Source organism: Rhodamnia argentea, chromosome 8 (genome assembly GCF_020921035.1).
Source record: "Rhodamnia argentea isolate NSW1041297 chromosome 8, ASM2092103v1, whole genome shotgun sequence".
Taxonomy (NCBI): domain Eukaryota; kingdom Viridiplantae; phylum Streptophyta; class Magnoliopsida; order Myrtales; family Myrtaceae; genus Rhodamnia; species Rhodamnia argentea.
In genome coordinates this window covers 8,780,334-8,802,809 of record NC_063157.1, presented here as the reverse complement: position 1 = coordinate 8,802,809, position 22,476 = coordinate 8,780,334, and the positions used below count along the sequence as shown (strand labels likewise).

Below are 22,476 nucleotides of genomic sequence, written 5' to 3'. Positions count from 1 at the left end.
AAAAAATATATTTAATTTATTTTTTTTTTTTGCAAAATAAACAGAGCTTTAATATGAGTGCGGAGGTAGGGTCTTGGGAAAAACATGTCACATGACTTTTCACCGCCCGGAGGGGCAAAGGCAAACAAACAAGACGGGACCCTCACGAGCAACCCACGAATCGAACAGCAAGACGATTTAGTCCTCGTAGCACTCAGAAGTTGTCGTCCCCACATCCTCCCATCTTTTGCTCTCTTGTTCCCTTTCTTTTTACTCATGAATCAACCAAAAGTTCACCGAAAGACCCGTCGATCGGATCCGTGCATCGGATAAAAGTAATTCCTTCATCACCGTAGTCAGTAGTCACAGTAGCTGTGTACTTGTGTAATATGGTTGTGCGCAATGTCGCATTGCGACGATGATTCATTAAGATGACAAAAGACTCTTCTTTTTCGGCTTCACAGGAAGCGAGAAGTGGATAACGAGGCGGGTAAGGTAAAAGACTGAAGATCTATTTCATTCCTTGTATGCAAAGTTTCGAGCATCTACAACTTCACGCGTAACTAGCACCCAGCGATCATGGGTGCATTGGATACGACTAGTTTCTACAAATGAGAAATCGGGATGCACGACAAGGGTTACCTGTTGTCATTGCCATTGTTGATGTAGTGTAACAAAAGGGAGAGAATCTCAGAGAACTGAGGGCGTTTCGACGGACTGTTGTTCCAGCATTTCGTCATCAGATTTCTCAGGAATTGCGGGCAGTCCTTCGGAATCTCCGGCCTGAGTCCGCAAGCCGCGATCCCCACCGCCGCCTGAACTGGAGAATAAGCACCATAAGCTGCCTCCCCGGTCACCATCTCCCACATTACCATTCCGAAACTGTAAACGTTACTCATCCACGTCTCACTCACACTTTCGGGGTCGCCTGCAATTATCTGTCAAAACCAAAACCGAAGTTATTGCATATGTCGTTTAATTTAATCAAACAGACTTGCACTTTAAACATCTCTCTTTTCATTTTGTAGTTCACTAAAAGCAGCTTGCAGCTTGTTTCTTCCAGGACAATGCTTATTATTCTACCGTACTTCTGCTCAAACTGTCCATCCTTGCAAACAATCAGAGAGATGGAAAATGCATTTGCAAATACTAATAAGGTACGAGCTGAATTCACATCTAACAAATTGGACTAGTTCCTCCCAATAGAAAGAGGCGATCTAGAGCACTATGACTACTTGATAATGAATAATGCGCTACAATTGATGGTGGATCCTTATAATACAGCTCTGCCAGAAAGCTCGCCAAAATGAAGCTCATTAGAAAGAGAACAAAAGCGCCATCGCCGGGGGCTCCACTAGTGGACCTAGTTCTAACCACAGGAGCCAAGCGCCCACTACGTCTTCCAAGGTCATGGCCGGCAGATGATGGGATTTAGTGAAAGGCATAGAATTGCTTAGGCAATGGTAGACAATTATACACCAGTAAAAGCAAAAGCAAAAGCAATAATTAAAGGCACGGAAGGCATGCTCAATGAATGATGTCATAATAATGACTAAAGTCCCTTTTGGGAAGCATGGAGTGAACAACCTTGTAAAGCGAGGCCCTCTGTGCATGGAATCTGGTTGAATAACTTGCACAATGGCGACAAGGGAAAAAGAGCTAAATAAAGCATAGAATGTTTCTCCCGAAAGACATGCTAGATTGAATGAACAAGCGGTGCAGAGCATAAACTTTACGCGGAATGGTAAAATGACAACTGGAAAGCAGGCAACAGGGTAATCCAATAAGCAATAGTCGACTTTAGGTTAAACAAATATTCAAAAAGTTTGTAATGAGTTTTAGTATGTTTAAAGAAAACTGGACAATGCAAAAGAAAACGATGTGTGATCGAATGGATACAACTGCTACACATGGAAAAATCTTATCGAGTTAAAGATTGGACAGTTTTCCTCCGTGAGCTATCTACACTTGGACTAACAAAGCTACAGTTGAGATTTGCAGCAACATATGTTGGTGAAGAAATAGCAACATATAAACTGGGCTAGATCCAATTTCGAATCTGTTGGGGATTTAGCTGTGCAGAACACCAACCTAACAGCTAAGGCTATGCTTGATGAGTAGTGTTTGTAAAAGATCAAAATGGAGGCAGTATATTATTCAAGTGCGAATCAGGAGTGAACAATATAATGCAGCAGAATACGAACCTCGGGAGCCAGCCACCGGTAACCATCAGTTTCATACTCCGTTGCTTCACCAACACTCTTACAAGCAGCAACAATGCCCATATCCCCCAAGCAGGCATTCCCATGACGGTCAAGCAAAATTCTCTGTGTATTGAGGTCTCTATACGTGACCCCATGTTCGTTCATAAACTTGATTCCTTCCACGACATCGATTGCGATTCTGACAATCTCCTTGGTTTGAAGCTTCTTGCTTTTAAGCATCAAGTCATGAAGAGATCCACCTTCCATCAACTTAGTCACAACGCATAGCCCATGACTTTCATCTATGCAGACACCAATAAATTGCAGAACACTTTTATGCCCACAAGTCATTAGTTCCAAAAGATCTTTTCTGAGCTCAAACTCATAAGAGTTCCCCTTATCACAACCCTTGAGCTTCTCGATCCCCACTCTCCTGCCCTTATAAACCCCCTTGAAAGAACTCGGGCCAATCTGATCGATGAATTCGAGATTGTCCGAGTTCAGAAGCCATTTCGCAATCCCGTCCCCACCCGACTGTATTGTCTGCCACTCATCAACCGAAACGACAAATGATGATGTGGGCAGGGGCATCTCAAGCTGAACCTTTGAATGCAGATTCTCACTGCTATTCCGATAATTCAGCTCCCTCATGTCATCTTCGACCTGTCCTACTTCTCTACCGTTTGCGCTCTCTTCTTGACAGCCACACAGCCCAAAAGCCAGCTTCACAGTGGCGGGTCTATGCTTCTTCATAGCCAGCTTCAGGGCATTCTCGATTCGGGTTTTGAACATCTTTTCTTGCTCGGCTTGCACTAACAGAAGCACAATCCCTAGTGTAAATCCCTTCTTCTCAAAGATCTGTATCTTCTTGCAGCAAATGGAGGCATTGTCAAGGGCCCCCGACATCGCCGACCACGAGATTAACGAGTTACAGGCGAATGTGAGCTTAAAAACTGACCCCTGGACCTCATCCTGCGACACGTCTTGGATAAGAATCGCAGGCCGATCATCTCCCAAAGCCTGCTCCATCAATTTGATGTGGAGAAACACATCCTTCATATCAAACCCTGCTTGTGCATAACTGCGCAAAGAATCACCCAACCACAACACATCGCATCAAGAAACAAACGCTAAAAGAGTGCCCTATAAAACTTAAGCAGAGCAAGGAACGTTCAATCGAGTCGAGAGCAGCCTTGGAATCAAATCAAACCTGAGAGGCAAAGAATCGTAATGCTTGCGAATGTTGGAGACGAGCTTCTCGGGCAACTGGCTCCCCGGGTACAGCTGGGTCAAGCTCCTCACGACGCTCCCCCACACCATCCTCCGGCAGCCGTCGATCTTGGAGGACTGCGGCGGCGCGTCGCGCGACGAGTCCAGATTCAGCGAGTTCTTCAGCGACGCGATGGCCTCCGACACGTTCCGGCTCAGCCTCTGCAGCTTCTTCTGCATAACCGAGGACGAGGATGACGGCGGCGGCTGCTCCCTCGCCGCTCCGGAGGACGTCGCCGCCGGCGACCCCTCGGACCTGTCGTGGGTCCGCATCAGGACCTGCTCCACCATCTCCTCGTCCGTGCTGGCCCGGCTCGACCAGCACTCCAGAGCAGCAGCCATTGGACTCGGGTCGGGCCGGGATCCTGAGTCAGAGAGTCCCGAGTGCGAGTTAGCCAGGAACACACTCCCTCTCTCTCTCTCTCTCCTGTGTGAATCTTGTTTCACTCCCCAAGCTCACGAGAACAGAGAGGCGTTAGTTTGCTTTTTTGCATGTATCATCAAAAGAAACGTTTTTTGCTTCAGGGTCTTGGATTCCCCATCGAACCCTGTTGCTCAGAAGAAGGAAGTCAGGAGCGAAAATGGTGGTGGTGGTGGTGGAGGATCGTTGGCTTCCTTCCGGAAGCGTTTTATTGACGGGGTTGGGGTTGGGGCTGGGGTTGATGATGGGCGTGACTAGACGGGTGTGTGCTGATCGCGAGAGCGACGCATGTGACAGTGTTGGGTATTTTTATACCGGAATACAATTGACACAAATAGCCTCTCAATTTTTAATTTAATATACAATATGATTCATCAAATTTAACATCACGTATAATTTCGTTCCTAAAATTTTAATTTATTTAATTTAGTCTCTAAAATGTATAAAATTATTCATTATTATCCTTTCATAAATTCAAGCTTATTGAACTTTTTGATATGATCTAGGATACAAGTTTAGGTACACATTAAACGAATTTAAAGTTCAATGACCATACTGCAAATTGAGTCAAAATCCAAAAATCACTTATGCCATTTACCCTTTTATATGTATGCCCAATTGAAGTGGGGATGGTCTGCACCGAATTCAGATGGCATCATGAATTTCCATCACAAATAACGTGGTTGTCATGAACAACCAATTTCAGCTGGTGATGACGAGCCTACATGCAGGTCGGATAGATAAAGTAATGAATCGCGGGAGCAAACCGAAAGGGATGGAAAGACGTCGCTTTGATTCGTTGATCCAAACCGGAAACGTCTGACCGGTGGTGAGCTACCCACGAACCAACTCGACGGCCAATGTGCTGGTCAACAGTCGAGTCTACCTTCAGGAATTTTAGCCGAACTCGAGACTGACCTGGGCTTATTTTTGGGCGTTTGTTGGGATTGTTAACACCCCGAAAATCGATTGCGATTCGAGAAGCGGTAGATCACAATCGGGTGTGATCCGATCGTGAAACCTTCTACTTAATTTTTTCCTTTGGTTTCCCACGAGCAGTTGGTCCTTGATGGAACGAGATAAGTGTCTTCGATTTTCACGTGCAAATGGAGAAAGATTCATAGATATGGCAAAGAATGTCGTCGAAAGGCTCGATAAGACTGCCGGAATAATGGGCTGACGTATGTATGAACGATGATGGCACGGAGGTAGCCTTTTTCATAAAGTCAGAAATTGCTATAATATCCGTTGTAAAAGTTTAGTTATATAAGTAAAGAAAGATCACGTGTATATAAAGAGCATATATATAGTTTATTTTTTTATCTTCTATTATTGGTCTTTTTGTTTAGGAAATGTAAGAGAGTGAATTCCATTTTCCCTTAACTTCTCCATGATTTGGAATTCCTTCTATTTCCATATCTTCCCATATAATGTAAAGTTCGGTTCTCCAAATCTTCATTATAGTCACGTTCTATTTTCAAAACGACGCAAAAAAAAAAAAGTTTCGTCACCTCCATAGTCAATCCCTTGTTTTCTTCTCCCTTTATGTTTCTTAGGCTAAAGTAGTAAAAATACGTTTACATCCCATCGAAACGTATGGATAGAATATAAGTATGATCATCGCAAGCAGCACTCTATGATTCTATCCGCATTTGATGTTATTGTCAATAAAGAAGAAAATAAAGTGAGATCATACGTAAATTTATGCTATCTCGATATTGTGAGACTCGTTCGTGGAGAAAAAAGGACGATCATATTTTAAAATTTTCAAAAAATACAATCAAATCCTTAAAAAAACTTGCTCTATGGCTAGATGCCCTCAATTTTGGCCGGCACCCTTCGCCGTGAAGGTGGGGCGATAAAGGGCACGCATGGCAACACTTATGCTCTAAAAGTCGCCTTTCAGTCGGAAGTTGACTTTTCTACTTTTACTTCGTAAGTAGATTTCTGACCGGATAAAGGCATTTGATAACGAGAGGGCCTTTGCACTCATGTCCATACCCAGTGAGGCCTCGCTTAGGGCGTTCATGGCCCCCCCAGCTATTGGCAAGGCCCTCGTGTTTGGCAAGGGATGTCACGGCCTATTTTTCCCAACGCGGTCAAAAGATCATAGGTTTAGAGGTATTGCCCAAAAAGACAGGCCGTATGGCCAATCAATTCAAATGGGAGCTCTCCCAAGCCCATATATTATGTAACGTTGGATTTCGTTTTAAATTCTTTACAACTTAAATGTTTTTTTATAGTCGCCACTAGCTTATTGGAGTCGAGTAAAAATCAATCGAGATGCGGGAGTGTCATCTCGATTGCTACGTGACTAGAGATTCTAGAATTGAGGACTTGTTTACGCTAATAGTCTAATTAGCGCAATTTCGATACCTAACTAGTTGGTTGTTTTTCAAAGTGATCATGCATTCTAGATAGCCATTTAATCCTACGGCCATTACCAATACTAAGTGATCATGCAAATATTTTTATGATTTTCATTTTATCAAGATTCTAGATAATGTTAACCTAATCGGAGGAATGCGATTAAGATCCAATTTATTGAAATACAGTGCAACAAGTAAACACCAAAATATTTAAAACATCTAACTAAGCGCTAGAAATGAAAATCTGTAATTCATTGTGTATTTAGTTACAATATTGATTAAAACCCTGAGACATGATTGGATGTACAAAAATGAGATCGGAATGGACATCGGTCTATCGCATTGGATCAAGTATAAGAAAGCACTAATTAGACTAAAAAGCAAAAAAAAAAGACATTTTCCTAGCATTTCCTTATTTTTCCTTTTTTTTTGAATTTTTTGAAGTTTTTATTATTTATAACTTAACTTACTAATTTACTATTATCATTATATAGAATTGAACCGGGTCGGGTTTCCGGACCTGGACTAAGTCAAGTCTTGCGGGATTTTATCTTTTTGATTTTAACTTCTAGAGAGAAGTAAACTTTTTTTTTTTTTTACTTATTCAAGTGGCTTCAAAACTACTTTCGGAGCAAAAAAAAAAAAATTGCTCTATAAGTAGAAAAATGAAGTTGCATAATCAAACGAATTCTTACTCCAGAAATGTTGTCATGCGTGCCAGAAGCTTCCCTATTCAAGAAACCAATGCAATGTCTCTCTCACCAGAGTTTTATTCATAATTTCATTGGCCTAATATCCCCAAAAAAAAAAAAATCAAAACTTTAGGTCAAGTTTTAATTTTTTTTTTGTGTCCCATAGAAAACCTCAAGCTTTTACTTATAATCTCAAATCTGCTCTCGCTAATTCTTCGTCCAAAATTGCTCTTAACATTCGAGAGATGAAAAACTCCCGAGCGCGAGCTCTCCGATCGCGAAAGATGTAAGAGTCTCGAGTACGAGAGATATTGAATACCGAGCACAAAATCAAAGATTCCCGAACAAGATGGAAGTAAGACTCTCTTAAAAGTAAGAGCAACTCAAGAAGGCCGACCATGATTATTTTAGTTTTTACCTAAATTTTAGATCCAAGAAGAAGTTGTTTTGTACGAGAAATTTAATTTATTGACCGATGTAATGTAACTATTGACACGACATATATGATCGAAAGGGGCTTTTATATTGATTTTATCGTATTCTTATCGAGGAAAATGACATTCGGTCATGACCGATTGAAAATACCCATGTCATGCGATGTCGTATGAAAACATCATCGTAGAAAAAGAAAATGAAAAAAAAAAAAAAAAGGAATCGTATTTTGAGGATCAATTGACATGGAGAGGGTGGGGCCGTTGGGTGGTGGGTCCCGCTTTTGTAAGACGTGGTCTGCCTGCCATGTGCCCCACCACATGCGGAGATCCATGATCGCGAACTGGCTCGGCATTTATCTGCCGTTGATTTCGGCGAGCGAGCGAGCGAGCGAGAGAGAGAGAGAGAGAGAGGGTGGGTGCTGGTTATTTGCGAAATTGCCACTGGGGACTCATTAGTCATTTTCCCCGTACCATCAGATGGGGTTTGAACCGGGCTTTCTGAATTCCGGGCCCCCACCCGGCCGAATCGCCAAATATAACTTTGGCAACCAACCCCAATTGCCCCAGAGAACAATCGACATCTTTCCTATTTTCGATGAAGATTGCTCCGGTGACAAGCGTGTTTATTTATTTTTATTTTTTCACAAGACGATGTCACAAATGATCCATAAATTTTGAGGCAATATCCAGTTGGATTTTCGCGCTTTGATTTCTCTCAAATTAGTTTCTATGCTCTTTGATTGGAACCGATCTAGTCTTATAACTATCGTGATTACTCAACTTTATTAGGGTACTCGGTGCTTATTGATTTATGTAATCATATTCACTAAATTTTAAAGAGCGGGGGAAAAACCCAATAAGGGTACCTCAAAGAGGAGAATAGCTTTTCTGAGATCAAATGGGACGGGGGGCACCTCTACCCCTGCCCCCAACACTCACGCATTTTGTATTCTTTCTCAAATTTTTCTAGCCAAAAAAAAAAATAGTCTATTATGATAAACTTTCTAACAAAAAAAAATTACGATAAATTTTAATTTTGGTTCGTTAAAATCGACGGGACATTCAAGCACTTTTAAGCGCACAAATCATCCAGAATGAAACATAGTTCTCAGAATTATATGAGGACATGTCGCGTTTCGATGATAAGTTTGGGATATGCAGTAGTACAATTTTTGATGCTCCTGAAATACTCCTTTCGTACCCCTCATCTCCATTTTCCCAAACAGGAAAAATGGCCACCTTTGGAGAAAGTGGGATGGGGACGCGTGAGGAAAGAGCGGAATTTTATAATCTTCATACAGCACACAGCACATACAGTGTGATTTGTATAGTAAAATAGGATACGATAGAATCAAGCAAAAAACACAAAAAAAGAAATACTCCTTTCGTTGAAGGAAAAAGAAAAATCATTTTATTTCAGGTGTACCATAATTGGGTGCGAGAAAGACTCCCAGCATGCAAAACGACAGCCCGTCGGTGTCGTGTCGGTGTCAGGCAGTGTACGGTCCACCATGGGTTGGGGGGGTGGGGGGCGGCCTTGAGTCTTGTCAAGCCCAGTCTAACCTCGAACGTAACAGCCCGGTCCACAATCCTGTCGAGTCCGGGCCCCACTGTACTGACTGACACATCTCTCTCTCTCTCTTACATTTCTTCGGCTAATTGAAAAGAAATTCCTACGTTACCATTATCCTGCCCTCTTACGTTGGACCTCCATGAAATCCTTGTGTGACGTCATGCTGGAGTGGGCATACGTCACCCTTCAATCAACTTTTTTCCATGTTTCTCACTTTCCAAAAACCATAATTTTAATTTTTTTTTTCTGTTTTCATTGGGTTTTGTCGCCCTTTCACTTACCTATCTTGAAACTTCGAGTCGGGGGTGATGCAAAGCAACTAGAGCCCAAATTGAACATTCTGTAACGGATCTAAGATCCTCATGATAATATCTAAAGCAGTTGCTAGCGTCTATCGTTTCTCCCCACCTTTTTATTGGTGAATAAAATGTAAAATATGTATTTTGAAATTTGAAATCTTCCTAATAAATTTCGTATCGAATTTTATCGTGCTCTTTATTTGGGAATACGATGATATTTGCAGCTCTACTTTGCCTTTTCTTCCCATTTCTTTTCCTAGTGAATTTCGGATTGTAAATCTCGATGTTGTTACTCTCGTCTCGTCTCGTCTCGTTCTCTCTCTCTCCACCTCTTCAAGGGGCCAGAGCCAGAATTTCGCCACGGCGGACATTGGGCCGACCTCCAAGAGATTGAGAAGTTCATTGTCCTCGTGGGCCTGGCCCAAGAAGGCTATAAGATCCAGCGATGCAGACATTGGGTCGGGTGACTTAACCCGGCACCAAACAGAATATCCGCAAGAGAGAACCATACGAACTCGCGCGCCCAACCGCGCATCGCTCCGGCTTCCGGCAACGGCCAGCACATCCGATGAACGGACGCCTCGAAACCGATACGATCCCCGAACCACGCCTCGAGGCCATCGATATATTTCGAAGCAGCGCACAGGGCGCGTGCCTTACGGAGGTTCATTCGCGCTCCTCGACCCCCCCGATGGACCTGACCGTCCGGCCAAACAAGAAGAAAAAGCGAAAAAAAGGGAAGAGACCCGACTCACTGACAACGAGTTCTAAGGCGGTCGCGGTCGCTTTCTCGTCTCCATCTTCTGCAATATCTGGACCAGCGAATGGGAGTTTGAAACCTGCCTTTTGGATTCTTCCCCGAAGATCAGATTGGGAACACAGGGGTTACATCTTTGGAGACAACTGCTTTGACTTTTGTTGCGCAGCCATCATAGGACGGAGCAGCGAGATGATCTTCCTCTCTTTTTCGTTGAAAGAAGTACTCTGACCAAAGCAAGGCCTCTGATGATTGAACCCAAAAAAAAAAAAAGGAGAAGAAGAAAAGAATCGGTGTTTAGAAAACAATTGAAAGATAGCTATCTCGTGCCCATTCCGATGCCGTCGTTCGTCTTTTCACATGGCCTGCTGGGCCATCTTTTTTTCTAATAATTGCTCGGAAAGAGGGTAACAATAGATGTGGGTGTACGTGTAGCCGTGTAAAGCAAATCCTAATTGTCACATTAGATTAGTGGGAGATAAATAAAGGTAGGGGAAAAATTCAAACGTCATTATCAATTTCGTGCGCCTATCAATTTGCATCCTCGCTTTTGTGAATACAGTTTAAGTTACATTTGAAGTCAATTAATGTTTGGTTTTGTTTACTGGGACACTTATTTTTCTTCCAGGATTACTCGTCTTGGTTTTCTGACTCACCCATTTCGAAAAGGTCCCCGGGCACCTCCGGGGGGGGCAGCCTTGCCATCAATCGCCCCGGGATCACGGTGCGGCTACAGCTTCGTCCCCACTCCTTGCGACTCGCAGCCAGGTAGCTGCTCGCTATAATGGCTGTGGAGGAGCCGCTGTTTCTAGATTAAGAGGAGACTACTGTAGCATCAAAGATTCACCGAGAATCAAGAACGGAACTCCTGCGGCCTCAGTTCGAGGTTGTGATGGCCATGGTGATGCTTGTGTCTCCACATAGATGGAGAAAAAGAGGAGGGAAAGAGAGGCTCGTTGACCTATGGAAAGAGAGGGGAGGCCAGGGCAACATTGACCTCGGCAACGGATCATGTCACGTCTGAAAATTTCTACCTCGATTAATGTGTAGGAAGTGAAGACAATTGTAGTGATTCGAGTTCTCCACCAGCTTAAATTAAGAGCCGATTAGCGCTCGTCGGGCTCGAATTAATAGTAATTGAGCCTTTGGAATATTTTTAAATATGGTGGATTTGTTGTTATAGAGACATTATGTGTTTTAGTTAGGATCCTATCGGGTCAAATACACGAGAAATTGGGACTAGACGAGGACGAATGGCGGGATACCACGTGGCGGCCGACTTGGCTAAGTCGGCCAAGGTGGTGGGACCCACGGGGGGCGCGTGTCGTTCCCCGATTCGTCGGTTTTTCACTCTACTTCGCCTATAAATAGTTTCCGACGTCGGTTCATTTCGTCATTCGTTCGTCAGAACAACTCTCTTCCTCTTGAAACTTCCGCAACGCGCTATGCCTCACGTAGGCCGTCCATCTATTTAAGATGTGCGTTATGCTAGTTGTTCACTAGAGCTGTCACGCCTAATTCGTGGTTGCTGAGATTAGCCCAAATATTCGAGGTGCTGCTTGAGTGATTCACACACACGCCAAGGGTGTTCAAAGTCGTTCTTCGTCATTTATACTTCATTTTCTACGAAGGCAAGTAGATCTCTAGTACTTATTACTAGATTTGCTATGGTTCGTCATTGTGAGTGTTAAGCTCCAATCGACCTTGATTGTGATTGTTTGAGAATTTGATGTGACTCTAAGATCTTGATTGTGATTGTTTGAGGATTTAATATGATTCTTGATTGTCATGGATTGCAAATCTAGTAGGATCTTGAGGTTTTATACCTTGATTGATTGAATTTGACGATGTTGGATATTTCCTCCAATCTTACGATTTTATAGGAGATTTAGTTGTTCAGCCTAATGGTTATACTTGTAGAGGAGCTTCGGCTTACTCTTGTGGAATTAACATTTTTCAAATGAGCAAGCTAGCAAGGATGATTGATTGAGGTGTTCGTAAGACCTAGTTATGGCCATGATTTGTTAGTGACGTTAATGGAGCAACGATAATGCCAATTTGGTTGGGAGTAGTGGGGAACTCGTGTCTTGTATACCTCCCAGTAGCACTTTAAACTTTTGTAAAGAATCGGCTAATACACACACAAACACACATGAATTTGGTACTTTATGAGTTTGTTGTTTGTGATTGATGTGTAGTATCGAGTTAGTGAAACCTATAAGGCCATATCCTTTTTTCGGGCGTGCACGCCACTTATTCCGATTGACGTGCACTTGTGATATGTATGGCTGATGTGATCGTTTATGATCAAGTCTTTCGCATGTACCATCATATAATGAAAGATTAAAGCAGAGAATGCGAGTTTAGTAAGCCTGAGGTGTGGCAGATCGGACGTTGCATAGCATTTATTTGGTGTTAGAGCGGTTCATGGAGTGATAAGGTGCGCTAGTAGAACGAAGTGTTTGGCAGACGCATCGTGGTTAAAACTACAAGTGATTGTGAATTGTGTTTGTCTGGGATTGGCGGTAGCTTATGCTACTTATTAGATGAGAATTTGTAGATCACTGCCTAAGTTTGATGATTATTGTGGCTATTTGTGGGTATAGCAAATTGATCAACTGGGAATTGGACGATAAGTTACGTCAATGAAGTTCTTGAGATCTATTTTGGACTTGAAACGTGGCAGTTTGATGGTTAGTCACGTATAATTGATTGTGGATATAGAATTATGGCGAGGCGATGGATGTTTGTGGATTTTTAAGGCTTCAATTTTGTTGGTACATTAATGGTTTTAGACATGGACTTTTTGTTGAAATGCCATGACGTTCGCAAAAGAGCCGACCTATAAGGGATGCGAATTATACGTTTGAATTTGTGATATGAAGTTCTCCTATACGAGATATTTCAAACACAAATTCACACAATCATCCCGGCAATAAGAATTGAATAAATTGATCCTCCTCCCGTAGGAGGAGTCGATTTGCGTTTTGACGAACGACGACAGGGAATCGTCCTGCTGGCGGGGACAGTGCCGAAATGAACGCGCATCAGCCTCTGGCATTCAAACAGCAATCGGAAAAAGGGGGGAGACGTGGGGACGTGAAACTGACCCCTTTCGTCCGAATTCAAAGGCCAAAGGAGAAAGTCTAGATGGGAACCCGTGGAAGACGAGGGAGGGAAAGGGAGAGGGGAGCTATCGGACGCGCCTCTGGTTTCCATCAACAATTGCAAAGGGATTCCACAAACCGTACGATGCAACCACCGTATTCTCTCTGTCTCCCTCTCACAAAATTGATAATTTTCTTAATCACCAATGATTGTTCTTTTTCCAAGTTCTATTTATGGTCGGATTCTTTTTCCAAGTTGATTAGTATAAGGGAAAAATCCAAAAAAGGGCCTGAAGTCCTCTTATTTTTTCAAATAAGGGCCTCAAGTGGATTTTGTTTCAAATAAATGTCCGAAGTGGCATAGTATGTTTCAATTAAGGGCCTGAAGTGGCCATAGTATTTCAAAAAAGGGTCCGGCCTGAAGGGTATTTTCGTCATTTCACTTTTAAATTTTTTATTCAATTTTTCTCTTTTTTCTAATTTAAAAAAAATTTAAAAAAAAGGAAAAAAAAAAAGCCATACAGCGAGAGGGCTACCCCTCCCACTTGTGGTCATCGGCCCACCATTGGTGGGAGGTCGGCTGGGGTAGCGAGGGCCGGCGACCCCGCCGGCCATTAGCTAGGGCCTCTAGCCCTCACGAAAATTTCAAATCCGAGAGCGCGTCGTCCCCGTCTTCTTCTTCTTTGGGTTTCATCTGCAACTCCTTGCGAGGAGTTCATCCGGCCCTAGCCAACGAGGATGAGCTCGTGTAGATCTAGATCTACTTCGTGCTCCCCAAGTCGAGGCTCTAGCACCGCCCGACGGCCTCGAATATGGCGGCCCTCGCCGTAAAGGCGAGCATTGCAATGTAGAAGGCGTTGAGGCGGATCTCGCCCCCGTTGGCCACGCCCGGGTGAGCCAAGGGCTAACCTCGACCTCGCCCGGGCGAAGTCAACGAGGGTTGCCCATTGCTCGCCCCGGCGAGGGCTGCCCTCGGCTCGCCCAAGCGAGGCCGCTACCTCCCTCGCCGGTGGCCGGCCACGGTGAGCTAGGGCAGAAATAAAAAGGAAAAAGAAAAAAGAAAGGAAAAAAAAAAACAGAAAAGGAAAAAAGTTAAAAAAAAAAGGAAAATGACTAAAATACCCATACTCATGCCCTTTTTTGAAATAAAAAGGACACTTCAGGCCCTTATTTGAAACAACATCTACTTCGAGCCATTATTTGAAAAATCGAGAGCACTTCGGGCTCTTAAACGAAACTTTCCCTTAGTATAATAATGGGGGGTGTTTAGTAGATTATTCAATAGATTAAGTGGCCATGGCTATGGTGGTGTCCTCCTAGGTTATAGCTTGAATTGTTGCCGCAGGATCGCTGCGAACTATCGTCGATCTAAGTGATTGAGTACTCCCGTGAAATATAATAAGGGGGGAAAATATCCGAAAAGTCTTAAAACTACTTGTATAGTGGTCAATTCAGTTCTAAATTTTTCAATTTAGCAAGAAAGATTGCACTGTCATTTTGTTAGAATGTTTGTTACTAAATTGATGATACTGGAATATTTAGGACGGAATTGGCTGCTGTGCGATATGTTTATGACTTTATGGATAGTGATCTCGACCGTAAGATACTTGATGGGTGCAAGCAAATTTTTATTTTATTAAAAGAATCAACTAATAGTGAAAGTGCTTGAGTGATTGATAGTAAATAATATATATACACACACGTTATGCAAATAATATATCTATCGCTCACTTGAGTGTGATACGATATCACATGACCATCGGCATCTAATTCACTAAAAAGTATGCACTTGCGTTATGGCTCGAAAGCATAGGATGTACATCCTTATAGCGTTTCCATATGGTGTTACTAAGTTGTATAAAAGCAGAGGGCTCCGAAGCAAAGCTAGGTTTGTATAGACCGTCAGTGAATGTGTGTTATGCTTATTTTGAAGGCTATTCTCGAACAATATTTGTTCATATATATATTTTATATTTGTTCAGATTTGATCATAGTGTCTTCTACTCATCACCCCTATGGTTTTATGAATACCGCTAACCGGATGCGCGTGGATAGAGCGGTTTGCATGTCTCGGTCGGTACGAACCGAGTCGAATGAATTGGATACTAGCCTTGTGAATGAAGCAGAAAAAATGCCAATGCCGACCCAACTAATTCAGGCACCCAAGCCCCCTCTGTCCCTCTCGCGTGTGCGCATGCCCATCTCGCCCCGCATCGTCTCGTCTCGTCTCGTCGCGCCGCCTCCATTGACATCTCGATGGCAATGATGACAAGCCTCAAAGCTAATGTTATGACTCCATGGAGGGAACCAAACCATTAATCGATGTAGGGTTCCATGGGATTCATATCAAGATCGATGGTGGTTGGAGGTCGATTTTATGAGGTGGATGCCAATCGTCGACTTCCAACTAGAGAGAGAGAGAGAGAGCGACCATTAGCATATACCTCCGAGCAAACAATTGATGGTATTCCAACCCAAAAAAAAAACAATTAATGGTATGTTCTAATCTAGTGATATTTCAAACCTAATCGTAATCATAAATTGGACAGCTCTAGCGGTTATACACACGAAAGAGAACAAAAATAAAACTAAGGAAAAATAGTAGCGGTTGGTGGTCAAGTCGTGATTAACCATTTAGCATAAAAAGGGCATACTTTCCCCCACAGGGACCTCAAATTTGTACGCACTGTTTGTCGGCACTCCCATCTCCGTCCGCTCGCTGAAGCGAAATGAATGCTAAACGGCGGTTCATAATGCCCATGCGCTCCCAAAATCCTAGACTTGTAAGGGAAAAAACCAAAGGAGCTCCAAATGAAATATGGGGAATCACGTGGGACTGCGATCGGTGTGCTATCGCGGGGCGTTATTGGATGGAAAAAATTACCATAAAAGTCCTAAACTTATTGCAATTTTGTCAATTCAATCATAAACTATTTTTTAGCCAATTTAGTCTTAAAATTTTTACAATTGTGCTAGTTCAGTCCATTTAGTTGGCCGGGACTGATGTGACAATTTTTAATAATTTGATATATATTTTTTAATCTTTTTAATTATTGTTTTTGCCCCCTTTTTTTTTTTTTTAAGGATTTGGGCCGATAGCCTTGCGAGTCATTGACAACCATTGTCGGCCCCCTGAGTGAGGGCCTATAAGCCCTCGTCGGCCGCTACACGAGGGTTCGCGGCTAATGACCGAGTGAGGGCTTGTGACCCTTACCTAGTGGCCGAGTGGGCGGCAGCCTCTGCCGGCCCAAACCCTACAAAAAGAAAAAAAGAAAAAAAAAGACATAAAAATGATTAAAACAATAAAAAATATTTAAAATATTAAAATATTATTAAAAATTGCCATGTCGGCGCCGATCGGCCAAATGGACTAAATTGGCACAATTGCAAACGGTTTTATGACTGAATCGGCCAAAAAAAAAAAAATTTAGCATTGAATTGGCATAATTGCAATAAGTTTAAGACTTTTTTTATTAATCCTCCTTTCTTGGATGTATTGTATGCATCTGAGCTAAGTACATCCTAACTATTCTACCATCATCCATGATGTAAATGTATTGGGCTCATATGTATTCGGATTACCTAAGAATTCTTCTGACATACGAATGTGCGAGTAGCCACCGACGGGCTTTTGCCTTGACAACCATGAAGAGGTGACTTGTGATCCAGGGGTCGCTCCAAGTCGGTTTGGTCGCGTCGACTGTTATATATCAAAGGCCTAGACTAAACTGAATTATGGGACTTGTAGGGTACTTCATGAGTTCAAGGTAGCTGAACGCCTACGCTTTTTGCACATGGATTGTAAAACAATAGTTGGACCTTCATTATTATTTTTACCCATATGTCGCTTTTCCTTGACCCACTAAAAGCAAGATCTAAATATTTAGCAAAAAATGTGATACCTTCAAACTAGTGAACACTGGGATGAAGTCCAAATCCGAGGCTATCAACATATTGGCTTGGTCCCACCCACACTCAAGAGTTTAAGCCAATAAACTACTATATATATTTGTCTCTAAAGGGGTTGAATCATATTATCCAGACTAAAATTCTCACTTATGTTGATTCAAATTACACCTTTGAATGAAGACTTATATGCAAGCATCAACAATGATTATACAAGATTCCAACCCAATGTTCAGATTCTAAAAATTGGCTTTGTTTATGAAGATTGTCCAAAAATCGCGACCTATTAAGTTTCAAAAAATGCTCTTATTGAAGACCCACATATGACATATGCCATGTATAGTTGAGGAATCCTTTTAAAGGAAGTTTGTAATATTTGATTGACAAGATGGTTCTACAATGAATAGTAGAATATCTTTGTTGAAGATTGCCTTTGAAGAGACAACACAACTTCAATAAATGATGGTATCAACTTATGGAAATCAAAGATTTAATTGTATGGGCAATTGAATCAGAGAGGTTCAAATTCAACACTCAATGGCTACTACATGCTCAATCAAGATTGATAGCGTCCAATCAAATATTGAAGAACGAGCCTTTGAAGACCCGTCCAACAACTAATTTGGAGGTGAAAGAGTATAAAAGGAGATCAATTATGAGTGCGAGATCAGAATAAAAAATTTCAAAGTGTGAGAGTACTTCAGATTCTATATACTTGTCTTCGTGAGATTTATATTATAATCACCGAGAGGTTTTGTGAGAGTGGTTAATATAGAATAGTGTGATCTATCTAGGAAAGAATCACTACTTGCTCATTGGTTCATCTAATAAAATCTAGCCTATTGGTTATTAGCGTAAGAGAGTGGATGTAGGCTTGATCTATGTCCAAATACAATGATCATCATGTGCAATTTTATCCATCTTTAAGCTCTCCCTACTATGTCCGATAGAATATTGCATACTGATGTTCGAAATCATAAACTACATATCTTTAGATCCCGATTCTACGTTTCATTTGACTTAAATTTTTAAATTCTCTAATTTTTAATCAAATTTGATTAAAATCATTTGTTCACCCTTCTTTAGGTGATATTGCTAGAAACAACAACTTCCACACCAACATCATCTTAACTCAAGAATTTGCACTTTGGCCAGGTCAAGTTTAACATAATATTGGTGAGGATAATGTCTAACTTTTAGACTCCACCTCAATCAATTTGAAGCCAAGCTTGGTAGAAAGCCTGAAGATCCCATCTGCCACCTCGATTAGGTAGTCACATACAAGATTTTCCATTTTTGAGATGTTTACCAGAACACCAATACATTAGAAATGAGTCATCAATCCACTATCGACTTTGATACCACTTTGTCGGCCGGATGTAGTGGAAACTCAATAATTTCACTCGAAAAGATCATGCAAACAAAGGTAAATTCATAGCCCGTCAATCCATCTCCACTCGAAAGTTTAAATTAATGAATTATGATGTAATTAGCATATATTAATTGCTTTACATTACATTAAATTCTCGATATGATAATTTTTTCCCCCTCGTACCTCCCATGTGCACCTTAGCAATCGCCGCCTCATGGTTTGCTATATGAAATACCCGGGTTCCAAATTAATAAGGCGATTCTCTCTTCCCCGCCTGTATGTTCACGTTCACGGACTCCCTTCCGCATGGCGATACCGTTGTTATGGGAAGGAAGGGAAAAAAAAACTGAAAGGGGCGGTAAAATCCGAAGGTTTGCTTCTTCCGATGAGAATCCCATGTCAATTCAGTTTTTCAGGTGAATGGTTGAGAACGGGTGGCGAGCGAGAAGCAATAAATATGGGGTGGGGTGACTTGACGTTTGACTGAACTGAATCCAGACAAAGTTCATTCTCTCTCTTCGGGACTGGACACGTGCCGGTGACAAGATAAGAGGAGGCGGGAAAAAGAGGCTTTTGTGCACTCGGGAGGGGAGACAGCGACACCACCACCACATACGAGCGACGAGGCGAGGAGCAACGTAGACGGTGGGGGGAGATCTTTTTAACACGGAGTGGCCAATTCTAAAGATGTTTTTGACCTCAGCAAGACCCCATTTATTGCCATAACTGTTCACAACCATCTCCTCATGTCCAGCGCCCGCTGCTTCACCGGTCGACCACGCGCCGCGCACTGTTCAAGAACTCATTGTTCTCGTCCTCCGGCCATTCGGCGTAGCGAGAAGAGTTGACTAGATTTCAGTGCTGCAAAAAAAAAAAAAAAAAAAGGAAGGTGAACAGTGCTCTACTTACCGATATGTTAATATGAATGTAAATAGACTTCCGATTAGGTGTCCGCGGTTTCGGGATGGATTCAGCCCAGGTTCCAGTGAAATCTGACACTTGCTCGTCGGAATCAGATCTTTAATTTTTGAAACTTAGAACATATCTCGCATATCCGAAACTTACCATGTAACAAGTTGCGTGTTCTAATAAGATTAAACCTATATTCTTAATTAAACGATTTTAGTTAATCATCGTCTCTAATGATCATCATTTATTGCTACAATTCACTGATCACAACTCATATTTAGATACATAAAGAATATGAAAGATTGTCATAGTGAAAGTCTTAGCTCATATTAGTGGTTCTGTATTAAACACATTTATCATTGAATGCAATGGAATACTGTGAGATCGCACGAATACATTGAATAAAAAAAACACAAAGACTTATTCTAGGTTCTAGGTTTCAAGTTTCTCCTTAAACCTACATGTCGGAACTGATTTTCTAATTTTTGGAATCGGAAATCTATCCTACATACTCTAAAATCCGAAACCAAACCGATTCCATCTTAGAATTAGGGTTATCCCTTCTGAACGAATCTATCAAGTGGACTACGAGCTCATTTAATACCGTTGTGCTTGTGAATTAGTCGCGATTAATTAGCTTGTTTTTTATGCTCTCAGAGAATGGATTTTTCTTAGAGAATGTACTTAGGGTCGGAAGTTGGAGTAAGAGCTCCTGTCGCCATTTTTTGAGTCGTTATATGTGCGCCACATGTCGAGCTCGTGTGTTCTCTGCGTGAGAGAGGTTCCCATGTTCATCAGATGAAAGATGAACTTTTGTTTTTCTTCAAATTGTGAGATGTATTCGGTTTTACTTATGAGTAATTATCTTAGAACTCTTAAAATCGGTGAACCCTATTAGGAACCTGCGCAATTCAACACCTATGTTGCACGAAGCTTAATATCGATTGGCCGTACGTGTCAATACTTCAAAGCCGATTCACCATGATACTCATTTCGGTTAAATAATTGGTATGGCATGTCAAGCTTCATATGTGCTCTATTACATCAGATCCGTCGACCCAAATAAGCTCCACTCGAAATTCACATGACCTTACAATTATGACTCATTAAATTCACACGAACCCGGTGCACTCAATAAATAGTTCTGCTTCGATACATTAAACTAAATCTGAACCGTCAAATCTAAGGGACATACGCGAAAGCCATCATTTCTTGAGCGATTCAAGTACATAGTTCAGTGGGCATACGACCAAGAAAAAAGGCATCAAAAGAGGGAAGAGAAAGCCGTGGCTGACGGTCGTGGCGCGTGAGAGAGTGGCGGGGGTGAGTATGAGCAGAAGACAAAACGGGGAGTGGCGGGGGCCGCCGGTAGCGAACAGTGAGCGAAGTCACGTCCGCGGTGGGGCCACCATGTGAAACGACGAAGATCGCGATCCTCAATTGCTTATTTACACACAATGCTCCCCTCCTCCTCCTCCTCCTCCTCCTCCCTCTTATCACAACAATTTTGGCCAGTCTCCTTCGTTCACTTCATCTTGTACGTTTCTTTTCTACGTCCCATCACCACTCTCTCTCTTCTCTCTCTCTCTCTCTAGAAAGGAGAAAATCACTCACTTTCTCGTGAAAAGATCCTCCTGAGAGCACCCGATCACACCTTGCGGAGCCGCTCCGAGTCGCCGATCGAAGTAAGAAGGTGTTCGACTACTGGGTTTGGGTTTAATTCCTTGGATCATCCTCAAGTCCCAAGTAGAAGAAGGGATCAGAATTCGATCCCGGGAATCCGAAATTTCCACCCGGTTTTGATCGCCACGCGCCGCTCATGGATTCCACTTCGGGTGCCGGGCCACCCGAGCAACAGCAGGAGGGTGCTGCTGCAGCTGCCGAGGGCCCGTCATCGGCGGCCGTGGGGGCCCCATCGGCGCCGCCGAGCCGGTACGAGTCGCAGAAGCGGAGGGACTGGAACACGTTCCTGCAGTACCTGAAGAACCACAAGCCGCCGCTGACGCTGGCCCGGTGCAGCGGCGCCCACGTGATCGAGTTCCTCAAGTACCTGGACCAGTTCGGGAAGACCAAGGTCCACGCCTCGGGCTGCCCCTACTTCGGGCACCCGAACCCCCCCGCCCCGTGCGCGTGCCCGCTTAAGCAGGCGTGGGGCAGCCTCGACGCGCTCATCGGGCGGCTCCGGGCCGCCTACGAGGAGAACGGCGGGCGACCCGATTCCAACCCCTTCGGCGCCAAGGCCGTCCGGATTTACCTGCGCGAGGTCCGGGAGGGCCAGGCCAAGGCCCGCGGCATCCCCTACGAGAAGAAGAAGCGGAAGCGGACCCCGGCATCTGCCGACGTCGGTGGCAGCAGTACTACTGGGGAAGGCTCTGGCTCTGGCGACGGCGGCGGCGGCGGAGGAGAATCTACCGGCGGCAATGTTGGACCAACTACAGCCCCGAGCTAGCACCGGCGAATACCTCACAACGTCTAGCGTCTTCTCTTTCTATTTGTCTTCGCGTTTTGATTTTTCTTGTTTCCTCCATGGCCGCCATTTTTAAGAGCGATAATCTGTGTAATTGTAATTACGAGTCAATTATTACATTCAACCCGCAGAGACGAATCAAAATCTGGCCCTCTTCCGCTCCCCCCATCGACCTCGTACGTCTCCATTTTCATCTTCTTTCCATGTCTGCTGCGTCGCTTTTTCCACTCGGATTCGGGGAAAAACTCTGGTAGTCTCTTCCGACACTCTCCGTCGGAAGCGAAAGACATTAGCGAAGAAGAAACCTTGACGGATCCGAGTCTTCGTGTCTTAATGTTGGGCTGCTTCTCCAACAAAGCCTGGGCACCCCCTGATGAAACCACACGTGCGCATTCATTCATCTGTTTCAGTCCCGGGTGCACCCTTTTCCCTTTTTTTTTTTAATCCCATCTCCATCTTTAGATTTTGAACTTCCGGACCACAAAATAAGAACAACAACAACAACAACAATAATTCGATTTTATGATTGACTTCAAGAGATTTTTATTAGCTCCATCGTCGGCGAGAAAAGTAATTTACATTATCGACATGCGGCAGAATTCAATTACGTTCACCCTACGATTCGAGCATGATTTTTTTCTCGCTTGTAGACCTCACAACAATATATAATTTATGTGGCCACACGCGCGCACACTCTCTCTCTCTTTCTTTCTACATG

General features: G+C 43.0%; 2 protein-coding genes across 3 annotated transcripts; one reads left to right on the top strand and one right to left on the bottom strand.

Moving 5' to 3' along the window:
- On the bottom strand, positions 1 to 22,476 carry LOC115736753 (dual specificity protein kinase shkD). Of its 2 annotated transcripts, XM_048283831.1 has the most exons (5): positions 22,438 to 22,476; positions 3,394 to 3,866; positions 2,184 to 3,264; positions 620 to 917; positions 1 to 271 (listed from the first exon to the last, which is right to left on the bottom strand). In XM_048283831.1, the coding sequence occupies exons 2-5, from the start codon at positions 3,792 to 3,794 to the stop codon at positions 261 to 263; spliced, it is 1,791 nt and encodes a 596-aa protein (XP_048139788.1). In that variant the 5' UTR covers positions 3,795 to 3,866; positions 22,438 to 22,476; the 3' UTR covers positions 1 to 260. The 2 variants fall into 2 exon arrangements, with proteins under 2 accessions (XP_048139788.1, XP_030524439.1); XM_030668579.2 differs by lacking the exon at positions 1 to 271 and having other exon boundaries at positions 468 to 917; positions 22,438 to 22,475.
- On the top strand, positions 20,767 to 21,902 carry LOC115736804 (protein LIGHT-DEPENDENT SHORT HYPOCOTYLS 5-like). Its single transcript, XM_030668671.2, has one exon. The coding sequence runs from the start codon at positions 21,111 to 21,113 to the stop codon at positions 21,738 to 21,740; it is 630 nt and encodes a 209-aa protein (XP_030524531.1). The 5' UTR covers positions 20,767 to 21,110; the 3' UTR covers positions 21,741 to 21,902.